At 41.0% G+C, this 17,765-nt stretch overlaps 3 protein-coding genes and 1 long non-coding RNA gene across 6 annotated transcripts in view; 1 reads left to right on the top strand and 3 right to left on the bottom strand.

Annotated features, from left to right (window-relative positions):
- The window catches only part of LOC120444749 (mucin-5AC), a 35,429-nt gene extending 23,326 nt beyond the window's left edge, over positions 1-12,103 (bottom strand). The window contains exons 1-2 of one of the 3 annotated variants that reach the window (XM_039624677.1): positions 12,003-12,103; positions 10,177-10,558 (exon numbers count right to left, since the gene is read on the bottom strand). In XM_039624677.1, coding sequence (XP_039480611.1) covers positions 10,177-10,264 — 88 coding nt within the window. In that variant the 5' untranslated portion in view covers positions 10,265-10,558; positions 12,003-12,103. The remainder of the gene's footprint in view (positions 1-10,176; positions 10,559-12,002) is intronic. The other 2 variants (XM_039624678.1, XM_039624679.1) reach the window with 2 other exon arrangements.
- On the bottom strand, positions 841-6,285 carry LOC120444750 (testis-specific chromodomain protein Y 1). The gene is made up of 3 exons (XM_039624680.2): positions 5,083-6,285; positions 4,394-4,862; positions 841-1,122 (listed from the first exon to the last, which is right to left on the bottom strand). Exons 1-2 carry the CDS (start codon positions 6,226-6,228, stop codon positions 4,410-4,412), a joined length of 1,599 nt encoding a protein of 532 aa, XP_039480614.1. The 5' UTR covers positions 6,229-6,285; the 3' UTR covers positions 841-1,122; positions 4,394-4,409.
- On the bottom strand, positions 6,564-6,966 carry LOC120444752 (chromobox protein homolog 1). Its single transcript, XM_039624682.2, has one exon. The coding sequence runs from the start codon at positions 6,884-6,886 to the stop codon at positions 6,632-6,634; it is 255 nt and encodes an 84-aa protein (XP_039480616.1). The 5' UTR covers positions 6,887-6,966; the 3' UTR covers positions 6,564-6,631.
- LOC120444753 lies at positions 7,338-8,496 on the top strand. The gene is made up of 3 exons (XR_005615710.1): positions 7,338-7,426; positions 7,688-8,181; positions 8,236-8,496. It is a non-coding gene; the product is annotated as an uncharacterized LOC120444753 (long non-coding RNA).
- Positions 12,104-17,765: the final 5,662 nt, after the last annotated feature.

Genomic DNA, 17,765 nt, shown 5'->3' with positions numbered 1-17,765 from the left:
TTTGGCTTTGCCAGCTTGCATACCGTACAACAAAAAACACACAAACAAAAAGGGGCAGACGCATTTTTCAGCAAGTGCGGAAATCGTAGGTGTAGCTTAGCCCATAAGAAAATGCCAAAAGCAACCTATAAAACGAAACTGAACAAAACTGAGGCTTTGGCAGTGGGTGATTAATGAGAAATTGTGCAGAGCTACAGACACTTCGCGGAGAAAGAGCATAGTAAGCATATGAGGGGCACAAAATATATGAGGAAACTGGCTTTACACTTAGGTACAAACTATGTATGCAGGAAATGATTTCCGATCTTCCATCGAACTTTGAAGTACAATTTGTTATGAGCGATCAATATATGTATGTGTATATATAAACTCGAAAGGCGCCCACTTTCCAACCACAATGTACATTCCAGCTCAATACGAAGAATGCAGTGGAGCTTGCCAAATTAACATATAAAACTCATTTTCATCAATGGAGTCTCAGTCTCTCCTTCGCTCAGAACACACCCCGAATGGCCAACAAAAGAAATACCAATGCAACAAAATTGCAGAGGTTTGTGGGGCGATGCTGCAAATAATTCAAAAAGTCAAGCAAAAATGTCAACAACTTCAGTTTGGGGCCACTGAGCTCGGTTGGCTAAAGTTCGATTTTGGCTTACCACCCAATGACATTTAAGCCAATTGGCCTAACCAATGCAGTGGCAGCTCACTTTGTTGTGGTTAGAACAAGATATTGGTTATATTATGAATCTAAAATAACTAAAGTGGATCGTTAGGAAAAAGTGGTTCGACCTTCAGATTTGAATTCCCTAAACGCTGGCAAAGGCGGCACAAAGTATCAGATGTCAAGCCGAAAACAAGATTTATTGGACAAAAAGTTCGCGTATCAGGTTACTTGAAACATTGAAATCATTGATATGTACATTCTTCACATGTACAGAAAACATAAAACATAGTTAAGCACATCTCGGTGTGCATTCTGTCTGGCTTAAAACTAAATAAGAGGTACAAAAAAGAATAGTTCAATGTAATATAGTAGGTTAGTTGGAGTTCACCCAGTTTGAATGCGATGGCCTTGAACTTGGAGTTGCTTTTGCTGAGCGATGTGAATCTTGCTGTACAAACCTAAAAAGAAACAAAACAGAGAAAAAACGACATGAAAAACACCATTTTATATTGCTACAAAACTAATTTTAATGTTGCACTACAAACAAAAATAAAAGCACTCATAAAAGCAAAGCAAACAAAGGCAAATTAATTACTTTAACGGGCGTGAAATTAAGATAAAGAGGAGCCGACCCGCTGTTTCAGGTTCTTGGGGCGTGGTCAACTGAAAAGCGAAAGAGCTAAAAGCTCTTAAGAAACAAAGCAAGGTCGCTGAAGACGGGGATGCATTTGCGCTAAAAGAAAAGGGAAAACTGAACTAGTTTTCCGAGGTCAAACGAGTAAAAAGCTACAGATGGAAAAGGTACTTAAAGATAAAGCAGGGAAAACAAAAGCTTATAAAAGTGTAAGATACACTTTGATAATGCTCAAATTGAATGTACATAGCTTTAGTAATTGTTAGCTTGTCCAGAGTAATCAGAAGCCCCGAATTACCAAGTACTTTAACAAGACGCACCTTGGAAATCACTCCATTGGGGATTATCCGATGATAAATATGCCATCAACAATCAATCAGCTCTTGTAATGGAGCCAACCTAATTTGGCGCCGCATCGGGTTAACCAACATTGGGAAATCTAACCACATCTCCCGCAGCTGTTGTATCTGTTGTTGCTGCAACAAATGCACAGCGATGGCAGCCGCAATGGGGCACCTTAACTACGTATAATTGCTGTTCCAATAACCCCTAACCCAGCGGCACAAAGCACACACACAGGAGATGCCAAACAGCGGCAGCAAATTGTGACTCGTGCCAACAAACAAGCAGACATATTAAACTGTCAAACAAAATCACAAGATCACAAATAAGCCAGCCAAATGGTGGAAAACACACCCACTCTCTGGCGAATCGAGTGAAAAAAGCCTGTTTACTTGGACATCAGATGAGGCAGGAGGAAACTGCAGTGAAAATGCAGTAGGAATGGTAGGGGATGTGGGGAAAGAAGGCGCTTCTCTGCATATGACTGCATATTAAATTGTTGCATCTCAACCTACGAGACCCAAAATATTGCTGCTGGCCACAGCAGTCGACCACAAAGCAACAGAAGGCAACAACATTCAGCCAAGAAATGCGTTCGTTGCTGTTTTTGGTAATAAACGAAGCGTTAAACAAAATGCACTACAACTGCAAGCAACTACCACCAACATAGAAAACAACATTTTGTGTCTTTCTGATTTGTTGTTTACCATATGCAAAGCGTCATAAATGAGGTTGCCTGCTGCCTGTTGCTGTTGTTACCGGTTACTTGTTGCTGCCTTGGGCGTAATTACATCTCAAGCCAAAAATGGTCAAACGAGCGAGAAAATTATCACATACGAGGTCCTCATTGTTGTTGTTTTATTGCTCTTGTGGCGGCAGAAATTAAATGCAAATTTTGTCTGATAAAGAAATATGGTTAAAGACGAAAATTTCACAATCAGGAAATTAAGCATTTTTCGGCTGTCTTGAGCGATGGAACCTAAAAAGCCCTTGATGATTTGACATTTGATAGGTAATTTGAATATTTATGGTAGACCAATTAATAAGCGGAAATTTTCAGGCATTTTAATAGCTTTGGGCGGATTACATTTCCCTTTTCCCATTTCGCCAGCCATCAACCACTCCCCAAAGTCCCTCACTTCACTTCTGCACGAGCGCAATGGGTGGAGAAACATGTTCCAGCTACAGCTACAGAAATTATGGCAAATGCCATGGACAGCTAATTTAAGCACACATAAATCAATGAACGCCAAAGTCGAAGGCAGCCCAGAAATCGGGAAGGTAAAAATGAGTAAATTGCACAGCAATAATGGAAAATAATAGTAGTCCATTGGAGCAAACAGCAAAGGTGGACTTGATCATGCAAATGGATGTAAAACAAAATTCGATTTTTTGGTTAAAACTAAGATAATAAATAAATATGTTAATTCAATATAAAACAATTCGCTCTGGCAAATTAATTTCAAAATGATTTTAATTTCCACCCAAAAGGTTTAAATGCTTTTTTTGTCGCTTACTCTTGACCTTACTAATTACTAACTTTAGGTAATTCAATTAAATGACTACGCTGTAATTCATTTATGCCACCACAATAAAACTAATTATGAACACCTAACAGCGAATTTAACTAGCCATAAAACCAGATTTTCATATGCATGCGAAGCAAACCATTAATCCGTGGAACTAAGTCATGATCTGCAGTGAAAACCTACTGCGAAGTGCAATCAGCAAGCCCCAAACAGCTTACAAATGACATTGACTTGCGACAGGCAGCACTAAATGGACACATTAGTCCATTAGACGGCGGCGAGTCCAGCTGGTGGCGCTATCGTGTGCCCCACAAAGGTGTGTCGCCTCCCCAGCAGCTGTGCGTGTCACCGCAGCAACTATGGGTGGAGCACAGTATAGTACAACTAAGTACTTGTGTGCGATTGAAGGTTAAAGCTATGAGATACGCCATTAAGGCAACCGACTGCATCTGCACAGAATCACAATTCGAATTGGTGACTTCATTCTGCGACTCCACACTCAGGTTGAATGAACCGCGGAGACACTCAAACGCCCACAACTTTTGCGAGGGAGTTGGTCCAATCTGTCCGGCGGTATGTGTTGCCAAGCCGACGAGTTCAAAGCAAAAGCAGCTGTCAACAGATGCGACAGATAAGCCAAATGGAAACCGAAAACCCAGAGTCTGGGTCTGGAGCCTCATAATTTTCGCTAGCTGATCTCCAGCGAGAAATCTACAATTACGAAAAGAGAAGACGGCAATAAGCATGTTCGGGATACACACGTGCGCCAATAATAGACTCTTGTTAACGCTATGAAGACATCTTACATTTTTCCCTAAGAACTACTCATAAATCTTCACGGGTACAGTCATGAGTCTTCGAAGAACTGTGTACTAAGTGCAACCACGATATGGGCAAGCAATTTGTCATATGGTTAACATTGGCATTATCAATGGTAATACCAAGCTGAGAAGAGTTAAATGCAGATACAGGTGCAATGTACAGGGAAACGAATCAAACGAGTGGATCCACCGACCGGATGATGCCTCGTTTTCGTTTCTGTTTTGTTTTTCGATGGCATTTATCTTGACCCGAAGGCAACGTGAAGTTTTCATGGCTCATGGCTCAAATATTGCGAGCGTCGAACTGTAAAGTTATGAAGAAGAAACTGAAGCTGCTCGGGAGCGGATGCTTGCGTTTAAGGTTACGGGCACAGGGCCAACATGAACTACTGCCACAACTCACCACGTACTAGACATCTTTACTTGGGCACAGCGATCTTCAAGCTCTGGAAGTACTTAATTATCTGCAATGGATACGCTTCCTTAAGGTCTTTCAGCGGCACTGCATCGATAGCCAGGCAGCCTTTCCACGAGACAAACAGGAAGAGATGTTCACCCACTTGGTAGCAGTGGTGGACCTCATCCAGCTCCAGTCCGCGATTCAATCCGAAGGGTGTCTTGCGCTCCGGCATTCTCCAATCCTGTCTAGTTTTTCCACGCTTGCCGCCTGGTAAAGTCATTGCCTCCTTCTTGGTATCTAACTCTGCTGCATGAGTCGTAATCGACTGCTTCGGGGCCACCTCCTTTGCGGTCCCAGCTTGACTCATGCGACGGTTTCCTGGCTGCCTGGATCTGACTTGCTCCACTGGCGGTTCGATTAGCGGCTCTGGCACATTCCAGTTGCTCTGCTGCTTGGCAGGACAGCTGTGCATCTGTTCCAGTAGAAGCAATTTTTCTTAGAGCAGTTGTTTTAATGGACGAGAAAATCAAATCATCGCTAAAGAAACTTTCACTTGATGACTACAGCGTAGGAATTAGAATTAAGCTGAACAGCTTTACATTTGCGCTTTGGTTTTTAATGTGCAATAAAGAGTATTAACCTATTTCACTAGCTTTGGTTTGATTTTCTTGATTGATAAGAACATTTCTTACGCGCTCCATTTCGAAATCAGTGGGACCACTGTCAGTTGAATCCAAAGCCATGGATTGTGGTGCTGCGCTTTCCCTCTTTGAGGTCGGAATGCCAAATTTGGACTCCCGCTTGTCGGTCGCCCATTTGCGAGCCTCTTTTTTTAGTGCGTCCAGCGAAGAAGCTGCAGGTTCAGCTGTGGAAACATCGGATAAGCCAGACGACAACTTTATCTGGTCCAGCGATGTCGGATTAGTTTTCGATTGGCCGACCTTGGACGATGCCACAGAACTGGACGATGAGTCTGTCGATGAGCTACTGGATGATGACGACTCATCGGATGATGACACACTGGTGGAAGAACAAACATCCGAAACATCACTTTGCCTTGGGCTCTGCATAGGCTGGGATTGTTCACGATGCAGGACAGGAGGCACTTCTTTCGAGGCCAACAGTGCGTCTTCATCTTGGGGAAATTCAATAGGCCCGCGCGGTTGTGGCGGTGTCGGAGATTTTTGTTTGGGAAGACGAGCTTGTTGAGATTTGGCTCCTACGGATTCCTCGTCACTGGATTCGCTCAAATTTATAGCATTGAATTGGCTATGAAACCTGGGAGTCTCAATAATGTTTTTCGTTGGCGTTGATGTTTTGCCGTTGAAAACATCCGTTGACCTCCGAGTGGAGATTTGGCTAGTACTAGGCTTCAGCGCTTTGGGCCCATTTTGGATATTTTTAATTGTTCCCGCCATTTTCTTAATATTTTCCTTCTCTTTCTGATTCATTTGCGATGTTTCAGCTTTGGTTTTGGTCTGCACCGGCTTGGAACGTTGTTGTGTCTTCTTAGAGCTCCTGGGTGTATTTTCGGTGATCAATGGGCCGCTGCTGGTAGGACTGGTCACCAGTTCCTCGCCAGGTTTACCCAGGGCATTCTGCGTTCGCCTGAAGAGCTCTGTCTCGAATTCGCAGACCAGCTGCATGCAGTTGCCGACGTTTTCCATCGGCTCCCAGGTGTTATCTTCTTGCGGAAAATCCTCCCATTTCACCAGGAACTGGGGACGCCCATTTAAGAAGCGTTTACCGACGATTTTCTCCACTTTATATTCTTGTGCTTGATCGTTAGGCGGGCCAACGACCTGGCCGGGATTGGGTTGTTGAGCCTTGCCAGACATAACTTAACCACTCAAAGGACGCGGGGTAAAAGAACGGGAAATCAAATGCACCAAAACAAGTAACTTCGGTGGCGCTGCCAACACCATCGAATTAACAATAGGGATGGGAAAGCTTTTAGTATATTTTTTTTTTTTGAACGTGTGTAACTGAAGTTGGGGACACAACTGAACATATTAATTTATAGCAAATAAATTATAGCAAATAAATGCCCAATAAATTAGCTTGCAAATGATACGACCTTAAATAGATAATTTTATGATAAGCCTAGCGATTCTCAGCAACGTTTTTGCAGCCCTGATTTCATTCCATTGAAAAAAGAGCAAAACAAAAGCAATTTTTTAAAAGGCACAACATCTTTTTAGCTTTTATTTGTAAACAACAATTTGCATTAACATCTCCTTGTCATTGGGTATTCTGTTTTTCCTGGCTCTTCTTGAATAGTTCCGCCTCAAAGTCCGCAACCAGCGTCATGCAATTGCCCAAGTTCTCCAGAGGCTCCCAGGTGGACTGCTCCATTGAATAGCCCTCCCACTTGGCCAGGTACTGGGGACGTCCACGCAGATACCGCTTGGCCATAAACTTCTCCACTGTAAATTCGGAGGATTTGTCCTCGAGGTCTCGGCCACCCTGGCTAGAATCGGTGGATTTCTTGGACATGATCGTGCGTTAGTTAAGCTTACACTAATTCAGTGCTGCCAACTCGCTCGAGAGGGAGAAAGGGATGGGAAATCTCGAAATGTACACACTTGTGTATTATACTTTAAATCAAAGACTGATTTAATGCACAAACTTAAGTTGTACAACTGTACGTTAAGTATGTTAAGTATAAAAGTTCTGTAAAGAATGTTGCTGTATAAATATTAATTGTTACATCAGCCTCCAAGTTAGCCATCATTACCCAAGTTTTATGCTGTATAAGAAAGTCCAAGCAAGTCCAAGATGGTTATTGAGTAGTGAAATAATTTAACCAGATTTTTTGATAACGAGGAGTAAGTTACAAATCACAAAACAATATCGATAATTTATGCACAGAAAGAACGCAGACCACGGGTATACATAATTGTATCGATAGCACTAACTGTATGAATCGTATCAGCCAATCGATTCATTTATAACGAAACAGGGAATTCATTTTAATGGAATTCCTGAAAGTCAACAGTTTTTTGGAAAAAGCCGTGGACTGGTCGACTGGCCAAAGTATGTTAGCAATGCCTATCAACTATGTGAGAAATTGCTCCTTTTTAAAGCTGACCATTATATAAAATGCCGCTGACCAGGCGGTTGTTGCACCTGTTTTTGTTTTGGTTTTAGTTTTGGTTTCGGTTAAACCAGACGTCAACCAAAAACTTGTTTTGAAGTCGAGTGCAGTTAGCCTGAGCGGAAATAATGGTGAGCACTGTGTGGAAATGGGAATGTATTTTAATTGACCATTGGCAAAATCTGCGCTTTTCTTTTCAGGCCACAAAAATCGCACATTGTCTATGTAAATTCGCTTTCCACAGCCATAATCTTCGACTCGCATTGGACAACAATGTCATTGGCAGGTTTCCCATCATTACGGCGCACAGAAAATGCCAATTTACATGAGAGTATGTAAGCCAGCAATTATTTCCACAGAGCCTGCATCTGGCGAAGAGATTTATTCATTGAAATAAAGCCAAAGAAATGCGTCACGTTCGGCCAGTTGGAAAAAGTAACGGCAGTGTGTGACAATTCAAAAAAAAAAACGCGCCACTTCGGACAAGATTCAAAATCTGCTTTGAAATACAGTCTCACTTCAGTAAACTGAATTTCTGGTGCGGTAATCAAAATGTTTGCTTGGAACAATTTCAATTTAAAAGCATATTTCAGTCTAGAAGTTTGACTTGGTTAATTATTGGAAACAGAGTACTCATGACATTCAATTTTTATTCCTTGCAAGATTTTAAAGTTAAGATTTTAAAGTTTGACATGTAAGCTAAAAAAATCATAAATTCAATTTTTACCACACTGCACTACATTTTCAGAAAATCCAACTGGACGAGTTCGAGCTATAGAAGTGGGACGGACTGTAAGAGGCAGCCAACCTGTTGCCATTACTGTTATGATTTCGAGCGCGAAACTTGTGCCGCAACTTGGCCATGTGCACATGGGTACAAACTCGTACATTTCTTTCACTTTCTTTCTTTTGGGCACAAAGGCGGTGGCGGCGGCGGCGACGAATTTATTTTAATTCGATAGAGTTAACAACTCGGTACATGGCGGAATAAAAGTGAAAAGCAACCGAAGGCAAGGCGACAACAAGGGCAGCTGGAAGAAATGGTCTTTCTGGGGCTTTCGTTCGAGCGCTTTTCAAAGTCAAGCGGCGGATTCACTTTCGTTTTCATCACGATATTACAAAATATCCAAAGCGACATGCAGACATGTGTATATCTTTAGTATTTAGTGTTTAATTTGCATAGCCAAGAAACTCGAAACTTGTTTGCCCATTCTGCTGTTTGGTTGGTTCGTTGCTTGTTTTTGGCCGAAACACGCGCGACAAAAATGCTTCTGCATTATATACAAAAATGTTGCTAGCGGATTTCAATAAGTTGTATTTCTTGATTTCTTCTACGAAATGATTTAAGTCAATATTCATATATACATACATATGTACATATGTACAATATGTGTGCATGTGGCCCATAGAAATGATGCGGTGTGATCATCGCTTCATTAGCAAGTTAATTTTATTAACCCTGCTTTTGTCTCTCGGTTTTTGCTGCTTTTTACGAGTATAAGGCCCACAAAGATTCCGTCTCGGATTGCGCAGTAGAAAGGTTGTGTATTGATGTCTTATGCAACAGATTTAGTTTTAATTTGTTTTGTTTGGCCCTCTTCAGCTGATTAATTTGAAGATCGAGATCCGTTGTAATGGTGTAAATATTATGTCAAGCTGACGTGACACTGCCCCAAGTTCAATGACACGCTTATTTTTCCCCCTAAAATCACTTAAGGTAAACGCAAATCTGTGCCAAGCTCTCTTTTTTACAATCGGTACTTTAAACTTTCGAACAGTTAACCCCATATGTAAACAGGCCTGTGGGGCGGACAAGAGTTTTATTGACATTTACTGACATTTTAACACATTTCAGGAGGGAAACAAAGTCATGCCAGTGCAGAAGCACAAACAAAAAGGGTACGCATATCACTTAAATCTCTTAATTAAGGTTCGTTAACGTATTAAAGTATTTATGTGTGGCAAATGCTAATATAATAATGTTTGTGCCACTAAGTAGGTTAATATACAGTTTTAATTCATCATTAAAGCATATTTACATGTATGTAGAATATTAAATAGTATGTAGAAATGAATGCACACAAAGATTATATTAATTGTTATTTTCTGCACATCTTTTTCTCTCAGTGCAGCCAATAAAGGTGCCCGAAAAAGGCCAAAACTGTCGACATTTGCCAGTCAAATACTGTGAGTCCCCGTGGGCACAAAAATCAACTGCAGGTGCAACCAAATTTGTGGCTGTCAGTTGATCAAGTGCTTATTTGTTAAACTTTTATTTTTTTGTTGGAAAATTGTTTGTTTAATCACGGCTGTCATCTGCTAACTCCCCGGAAGTTTTAGCCGTGTTTTTATTTGTTTTATTTGGGCTTTAATGCCAGGCATCCGTTTCATTATTCGTGACAATTCACTCGCGTTTGGCTTTAATTTGGAGATTTTAATTTTGAACACGCATTTAGTGTCGTTGTTCTTTCAATTCAGACCTTCGAAGAGTTCCGGCTTGTAAAAGACACCGCACCGATCTCACGGCTGCCATCTGTAGGTAAATTAGCATGGAGTGAATCAGACAGACCTTTTGGGGGTTTTCTCAACGAGATCGAGACACAACTTTGAAGAATATGGTTGCTTTTTGTCTAGCGGGCGCATAAGATGGCGCACCATCAAATAAATATCATATGTAAAACTCACTCACCTTGTGCAAAGCAGCCGCAGATGGTGACGAAGAAAACGATGATGCTGCCGCTAAGCAGCGACGTCGTTTTTGACGTCGACCGAGACATTTTCGTTACTCCTCCGAAATTCCGAAATTTTATCCGAAATGCTGGTGGTGTTGGCTTTGTAATTTGCAATTTGGCTGCTTGGTTTCTTATTAAACTGTTTTGTTTCTTTTGTTTTATGCCCCGGGCGTTTTGTAAATTATCGTTAAATTATTTGTTGTCCAGTATTTGCATTTTGTTGTTGCGTATACGTATTATTGATGGCTTTGCTGGCGAATTTAGTCAAAAGCGAGAAATTGTTTTTTTATTTTTTTGTATTTATTGGTAGGACGGGTGGACGGGCCAGACGGGTTTCTTCTGAAAGGTATTCAAAGCATTTTGCGTTGTTTTTGGAGTTACCGTTAAAATGTAATTAATAATAATGTGTTTTCTTTCTCTCTCTCTCTCTCTTTCGCCTTTTTTCAGTGCGTTCTACCTGACGAAAAAGTTCAAGGCTGGAACGCCAACGTTGCGTATGCGCGATAAACTAGAATTGTGTGTGAGTAGGCTAAGTTCTCCAAAAGGCTACTAGCATTGAACTGTTCGGAAGCCAAGACAATTGATGACTTTGCAGAGGTGTATCACATATAAATAACTACAAAGTATTTTTGAAAAATGCTATATTATTTCTAATTAGCTCAAATTTAACCAAGCAAATAACAAAAAGGTAGTGGCTAATTTAAAATGCTAATCGGAGCAATGAATCTACGAACGGAGCGCAAAAAAACAGCCTTTGGGGTTTCCCATTCTGCGCGAAGATTTGTGATTTATTTCTTCCTTTCCAAATTAGTCACTGATTATATATATTTTTTCAAACACCTTAAATTGCTTCTGAAATTTATGTACTCTTTAATGGTATTAATTTCGCGTTGATTTTTGGCAACGTTTCGTATTGTTTCATTCGTTCAGCACGCGAGCAAAAAACCTCTCAATAAATTTTCACTTGTTGCCCGAACACTCTGTCAAAAAATAATGGCAACATTCACCTTGAATCTGTCTTTGCTATATAAACACGAAAGCACATTATATATCTTGGCTTGATGTTGGTTTGCTGTTTGTATACGGTGTTTTTTATTTTTCATGCAATTGTTTATGCGATTTTTTTCACTGATTAGTTTGTTTTCTATTTGTCTTTGGGCGGTGAGAGGTAAACTTATAGAAAATATTGCATTTTATCAGCCGACGACCTTGGCTTGCGTACGGGGGTAATTAAATAATTAATAATTCCCAATTAAGTCTTTGAGCGGACTTCACTGCACAGTTCTTATGCATTTATGGCAGTTTCTAACTGGAGGCCAGCCGGCAGGTAAAACTTTATGTTAATTCCACGCTCGAGAATCTCAATGCTATATATACAATGCTATACAATGCTAAATGGAAGTCCATATGTCCATTTGGCCGGTGCTTCGGATATCGAGTCCAAGTCCAATGGACACCGTGAAGCCTTCGCTAATAGTTACATATGCAAAAACTAGCTTTCGATGCAAAGTGAAATTTTCCTTGAGTAATCATCGATTGTTTTTTTTTCGGTGGGCGGTGGTTGGATGTGGGGGGCGTGGCAAGTTTTTATGACGCGTCGAGACAACGGTAATGTTAAAACTACGCTCTTTGCATACGTAAAATCCCGAAAAGCGATAACCGAAGACCGACATTCAAATTGAAACCCGCTTGTCAGCAAATCTTTCGACGCACTTGCTCCGTTGCGAAAGAGACGGGCATAGCCGGTGCGAAAGAGAGGGGGCTAGTCACACGGCTCACTTACATATCACCCACTGGACGATATAGTTTCGGTTACAATTGAAAGACATTCACTTGGCCAACTGATGATCGGCGACCGGCGGCAACAACCGTGCTAAGACGCGCTTCGAATTGAACTGAAGACTGGCTTCCATCGGGCCAAGAGCGGAGCCAACTGGGAGCTCATCGGAGTGGCCCAAACACGTTTTTGGCCAAGACAAGTGCAGAGAGCCGCTCCAGAAGAGAGTTGGCGAGCGCGTGGCAGCTGTTGTCGTTTACTTTGGGCCAAGAAATGGGCCATAGAGCGGGGTTTCCAGTTGGGCGAATCAGTGGTTCATTGCTGGTTATATTAAGAATCAGAAAAATATAAAATATTTTTGGTTTTTTTTACAGATCTGTTTGAAAATTAAGAATATTGGATCAGTGCTGTTTTATAAAATTTGGTTTATTTACATCAAATATTTATTATTATATTTTAAATTTAATGCTGTTTAAATACAAATATTTATTAAATCAAATATTTATTTTTATATTTTAAATTTATTGCTGTTTAAATTCAAGCTACACTCAAAATTTGGTTTAATTCAATTACAAATTTAAAAGAAAAAAATGTTTATGCGTAATTTAATTAATTTAGTTTTATAAAATTGGTTTATATTTTATTGAGTGAACTCGTCATAAGAAATTCAATGCTTTACATTTTACATGCTACATGTAAAAACTCTCTACACAGTTTCAGTACTACTTTACATTTCGAAGGCAAGCTTAACACTTATAGCCCCGAGAATTTAGTCATGACTTGAACTTTTAGCCAAGTAAAAGCTGTATGGAAAACTAAACGAGATGTACAAATTTCTTATAATTTAAGGTTTTATAGAAAAATATTAAGAAACACCACAGAGATATGTAATTTAATTTCGAACAATATTTGAATTTTTATTATTAAAAAAACACTTTAAATTGACTAGAACAAAAGTTCAAATTAATCTATGTACCATTACATATTAGAGAACTTAGGGCTCGAGCAAATTTAATACCATCTTCAAATAATAAATGTATTTTTAGGTCGTTGCTCTTATCAAGTATTAAGACTTCAAAGTTCGAGGGAAGCAGGGTCGAACAAATTAGGTCGATTTCCCCTTATCATATGTCACGGCCCAAATCGTGTGGTCTAACCCACTTTAAGGCAAATCTCGAGCCAGGCAAATAAATTACAAAGCCAAACAGCCGGGCTATGTGGGGGCCGAATCAGAATCCTTTGATTGACGATAGACGGGCGATGGGCCCCCGCGTCCACCGAAAAGCTTTCGATGGACGCTGCGATGGGAGTTCCAAGGGAGGTACAAGGGAGGTCAAAGGGAGGTCCAAGGGAGGTCCAAGTGGGGATCCAGCAAAGATTGGCATGCGACTAAGAATGGAAGCCGTGGAGCTTGGATGAAAGCGCCTGCAGCGCAATGATTGCATGGGCCAACGGTGCGGATGCGTGATGTAAGCGCAACACGGCAACAGCAGATATGCAAATGATGAGATTGAGATGCGACATGACAGCGCCAACTGTTCAGCTAGTTGGCCGAGTATGTAATCGCCTGGAGACGGGATTTTTCACCAACGGAGTGAAAGGAGTACGGATTGGCATCCATCCGGGTTGCCAGTTGTCCACCTGTAAACCGATAAGTTAGCAATATGCCAAGTGCCGTCTGTTTGTTCTGTCAGCTGCTTTTGATATTTTTTAATCTATTCGCAGATGCCAACAGCCAGCAGCCGCCAGCAGCAGCTGCCACTGACAAGACAATTTTCACGCAATTTCACAACTTTGCGATTGCATGGAATGTAAGAGAATATTTTTACCGACATTATTATGCCATTTTTTCTGCTGCGGTTATCAAATATCCGACTTTGTTTCCGACTAACAACTGTTATTGCACCTATAGCCTTTGATCTAGTCTTACTGTGAATTTTAACAACATTTTTTTGTCGACTTTTTGCTACCCCTTCTTGTGTTATTTATTGCTTTACAAATCCACTTGAACTCTGGCATTTACCCCAAAAGAAAGAACTATGAAAGCCACAGCGGCGCAGTCGAGTGGAAAAATGATATTTTAGTGCGGCAGCTACACGCATTAGATATTTTTGTGGTTTGGTTCTGGAAGGTTTTGTGTTTATTTATGCGCAAAATGTCAGAAAAGTTGTAAGTGATTCTTGGTAAGAAGGCACTCATGGAGTTGCTCTATATACATATAACATATGTACATATATTTAAAAGTAGGAATACAAAGCTAGTGAACTTTTTGATTACTCTTTATTATACAACAGCAGAAACCGCAAACTAGGAACCCATTTATGCATATTACAATGCCTCGTTAACATGTGTATAATACGTGAGGCGAGTGGAGCACATGTGACCCCATCAAATGTCATAAATCCGGAGTCGGGCAAATGTTTTGTGAGATAGAAAGATAGAGGGAATGTATAGATTCCCGAAGGCGGGCCACAGACACGTCCTTAAGACGCAATTCTGTCGGCGATTTGTCATTATTTTGCATGCAGCCAACCGGAACCGGAAACGCAAACGCAAACCAGAGTTGCTCTCCTGCAACTTTGTTCAATTGCGGCAGTTGAGCGGCGGTTTCCCAAGATTCTGTTAAGTTTTTCGCGGGCACCGGCAGAGCTCGAGAGTTTTGGGCAATGCAGCTGACTGGGGGGAAACTCTTAATGGCAGGACCTCAAGCTCTTAACTCCATGATTTGGCCAAATTTGTCAGCGGAGTTCCTACTGTTTGTCTTTCACATTTTGGCAACAATGTCGGGACAGTTGCCAATTCCAGCGCAAAGAACAAGACGAGGGCAATTGTTGCTGTCTCACTCCCACTTTGACTTTTGAAGTCCTTACAAAAAAAAGGACGCTAGAAGGACTAGGTCAGTCGTATGTCCTGTAGTTGCCTTTCGTCATGTCATCGTCGGCATTAAAAGCATTATGCTTTAAAGTCAATGAAATAGTTTTTTTACTACTTAAAAAGAAGTAGTTTTAAAGTAAAATAGAAAACCATTTTAACGTGCTGGGAACTTTAAATTCAAGAAGCAATCTTCAACTGAAATTCTATACCAATTGCTCAACTTAATTATGGCAACTGCTTAACCTATTCTTACATCTAAAATGGAATTGTATCTATTGCATCTGTTAGTCAAATGTATCCATCGTACTGAATTCCTATGCCTAACCCGTTTTATAATTCCATCGAGAATTTTCATCATCTGCTCACTATGATGGAATTGCTCCACTGACTATGGCTAATTTGATTGAAAAGGGTTCATCCTCACTTGACCCTCTTTTCCCCCCGCAGCCCCAAAAAAAAAACAAAAACAAAAGCATAAAATCAACGAAACGAAAAAAGAGATTTATTTTATCAGGACTCAAAGTTCGCCATTTGGACGCCACCCGGATTTTGGGCAAGTTGGATCAGCGATTTGACTTGATGCAAAAACTGAAATTGAAATGAAAATTAATTAGACAAGTGCCAGCTTTGGGCACTTTGGCGATGCTCTCAGCTGTAAAAACACGAATATTAAGTCAATAAATAAATCTGAATTTGACCTTTATTAAAGCCCGATCACTTAAATAAATCACTTGAAGCATAAGTTTTGGGAATTTGTTAAAGCTCCTTGGGGATATTGTAAATAATGATTGATATCGCTTAGGAAAATTAAACAAGCCAGCAGCATATGCAAAACTTTGAACTTTGAAGTGAACAAAGAAAGTATTCTCTTTATAGAAATTCATAGAAATTCCTGTGTGCCATCCTTTGTTCGGACTATTGAAAAATGCATAAACAGGGAGCAGTTAAATCCTTGCGGCTTCGCCATTCAGTTAAGCGCACGAATGTGACAATTCGGGCGAATGTCCTTTTTATTATTTGCTCAGCCTGTGGGCAAGGACTCGTGACTCGTGACTTTGGCCGGATTGACTGGCCCATGCCACATGCCACATGCCACTTGTCCTGAAACGGGTCCTACATTCGTCCAAATCTACACACGCGTGGGCGGTTTCGTTTGCTTTACGCCCTTTTAACTTGGCTTATTCTTCCTTCCAACGATTTCAGTGTCAACTTTCAAGTGCGTTTAATGGCATTCCTTCGGTTCCTTAGATTTTGGAGCATAATACATTTGCCTGCGACTTTTCGAGGCCATATCATCAGAATATTTCGACTGGCAGGAGTAACCCGAATCGATACCTGTCTAATTGTTTGGGTATCGAATGGCGGCTTTTGCCAGCGCCAGTTAATTAAATTCCAGCCCAGCCACACGAGGCGTATGCTTGATGTCACCCAAATGCCAGGTGCTCCTCCTCCTCCTCCTCCTCCTCCAAGAAGCGCCTTTCCTCGCCCAATAATGACGATCCAGCAGGCAGCTGGGTGTCGGATTTTAGAAGTTCGCCAGCTTCGGCTTCCTACGCAATTAGCTGGCAAAAATCAGTGCCTAGAAAAGTGGGTGAGCTCTAGGATTACACTTGGTACACTTGGTGGTGGCCAACGGAGCGTGGGTGGCTCCTGTGGCATTTGCCAGCCGCCAACGATGATTGCTCCCGAAAGGAGCTTAAAGTCGGTCTCCAGGGGGCTCGTGGTGGATGTGGAAGTGGATGTGAATGTGAATGGGAGGGTGATGGAGGATGGAGGATGGCCGCCAGCCTCTTGACCGCTTGCCATAAAGTTGTAAATGCTTAAAATAGACTCGCATATCCGAGGTTAAGTGCGTCGGAGGAGCAACGTGCGGGTCCAGTGACCGATAATAAACGAACTGGAGGCCAGTGCCGCAGGATACGGGAGGTCCTGGCCCGCTTGTATAATTCCAACTTAATATAAATCAGCAGGTGGTGATTTCTGCCCTGCTCTCAACTTTTAGCTCAACTTTCGGTCTGCTGGATAATAATACGAGTTTCTGCATCAGATTTTCCCAAATATTTAAGCATCTATTATATAGTTAAATTTATGCATTAAATCTAGGAAAATCTATATGTAATACTTACACAAACATAAATCATGGTGCACATTAAATGGAGAATTCTGGTTATTGATTGCAGCTTTTAAGTGCGTGATTGATGAGGCGCCTCTGATATGGATTGAATTTTAATTGCTTGAAAAAACAATATAACGTTGCTTAGTTATTTAGTAAACTTGCAACATAAATTTAGTTGATACCAGAGAGTTATAAGTTAGAGTAAAATATGCTATAAGCTAAGATGAAATATTTATTTACCCACTCGTTAAACAGCTTAACAAGATAGGTTAGCTATTATTTATCCAAATTAAGCTAATAACAACATTCTCATATGTTATTAACATACTTACCCATTATTCGATGGGCCTTTCCGCATTATTATTTGTATCCCATTAGGGCATTTAAAATGCAAGGGCAGCTGCGAGGGGCTTTGAACTGGGATGCTGAATTCCTAGACTATGCCGTCAGCTGAGGAAAATTCGATGCTAAGGAAATTTGGCGACGAAACGCTCACGCATAAGCATATGTACGTACGTGCAGGGAGGTGGAAAATTCGAGGGGAAAACTGTGCGTGTGTGTTTGAGTGTGAGTGGCCCCAAAGTGCCCTCATGCCTATTGAGTGCCGATTTTTATGCCCCTAATATGTGTGCGTGTGTGCAAGGCAGTGTGCACGTGTAGATTAGTACGATGCCAGGCAATTTACGATTAGCAAGGACCCTTCGTCACACCGATCCACACAGCTCCCCCCATTTCCCCGGAAAAACCACGCTTTTCACACAATGAATGCCGTTAAGACG

Source organism: Drosophila santomea, chromosome 2R, assembly GCF_016746245.2.
Source record: "Drosophila santomea strain STO CAGO 1482 chromosome 2R, Prin_Dsan_1.1, whole genome shotgun sequence".
In the NCBI taxonomy this organism is placed as follows: domain Eukaryota; kingdom Metazoa; phylum Arthropoda; class Insecta; order Diptera; family Drosophilidae; genus Drosophila; species Drosophila santomea.
This window is presented reverse-complemented; position numbering and strand designations above follow the sequence as displayed.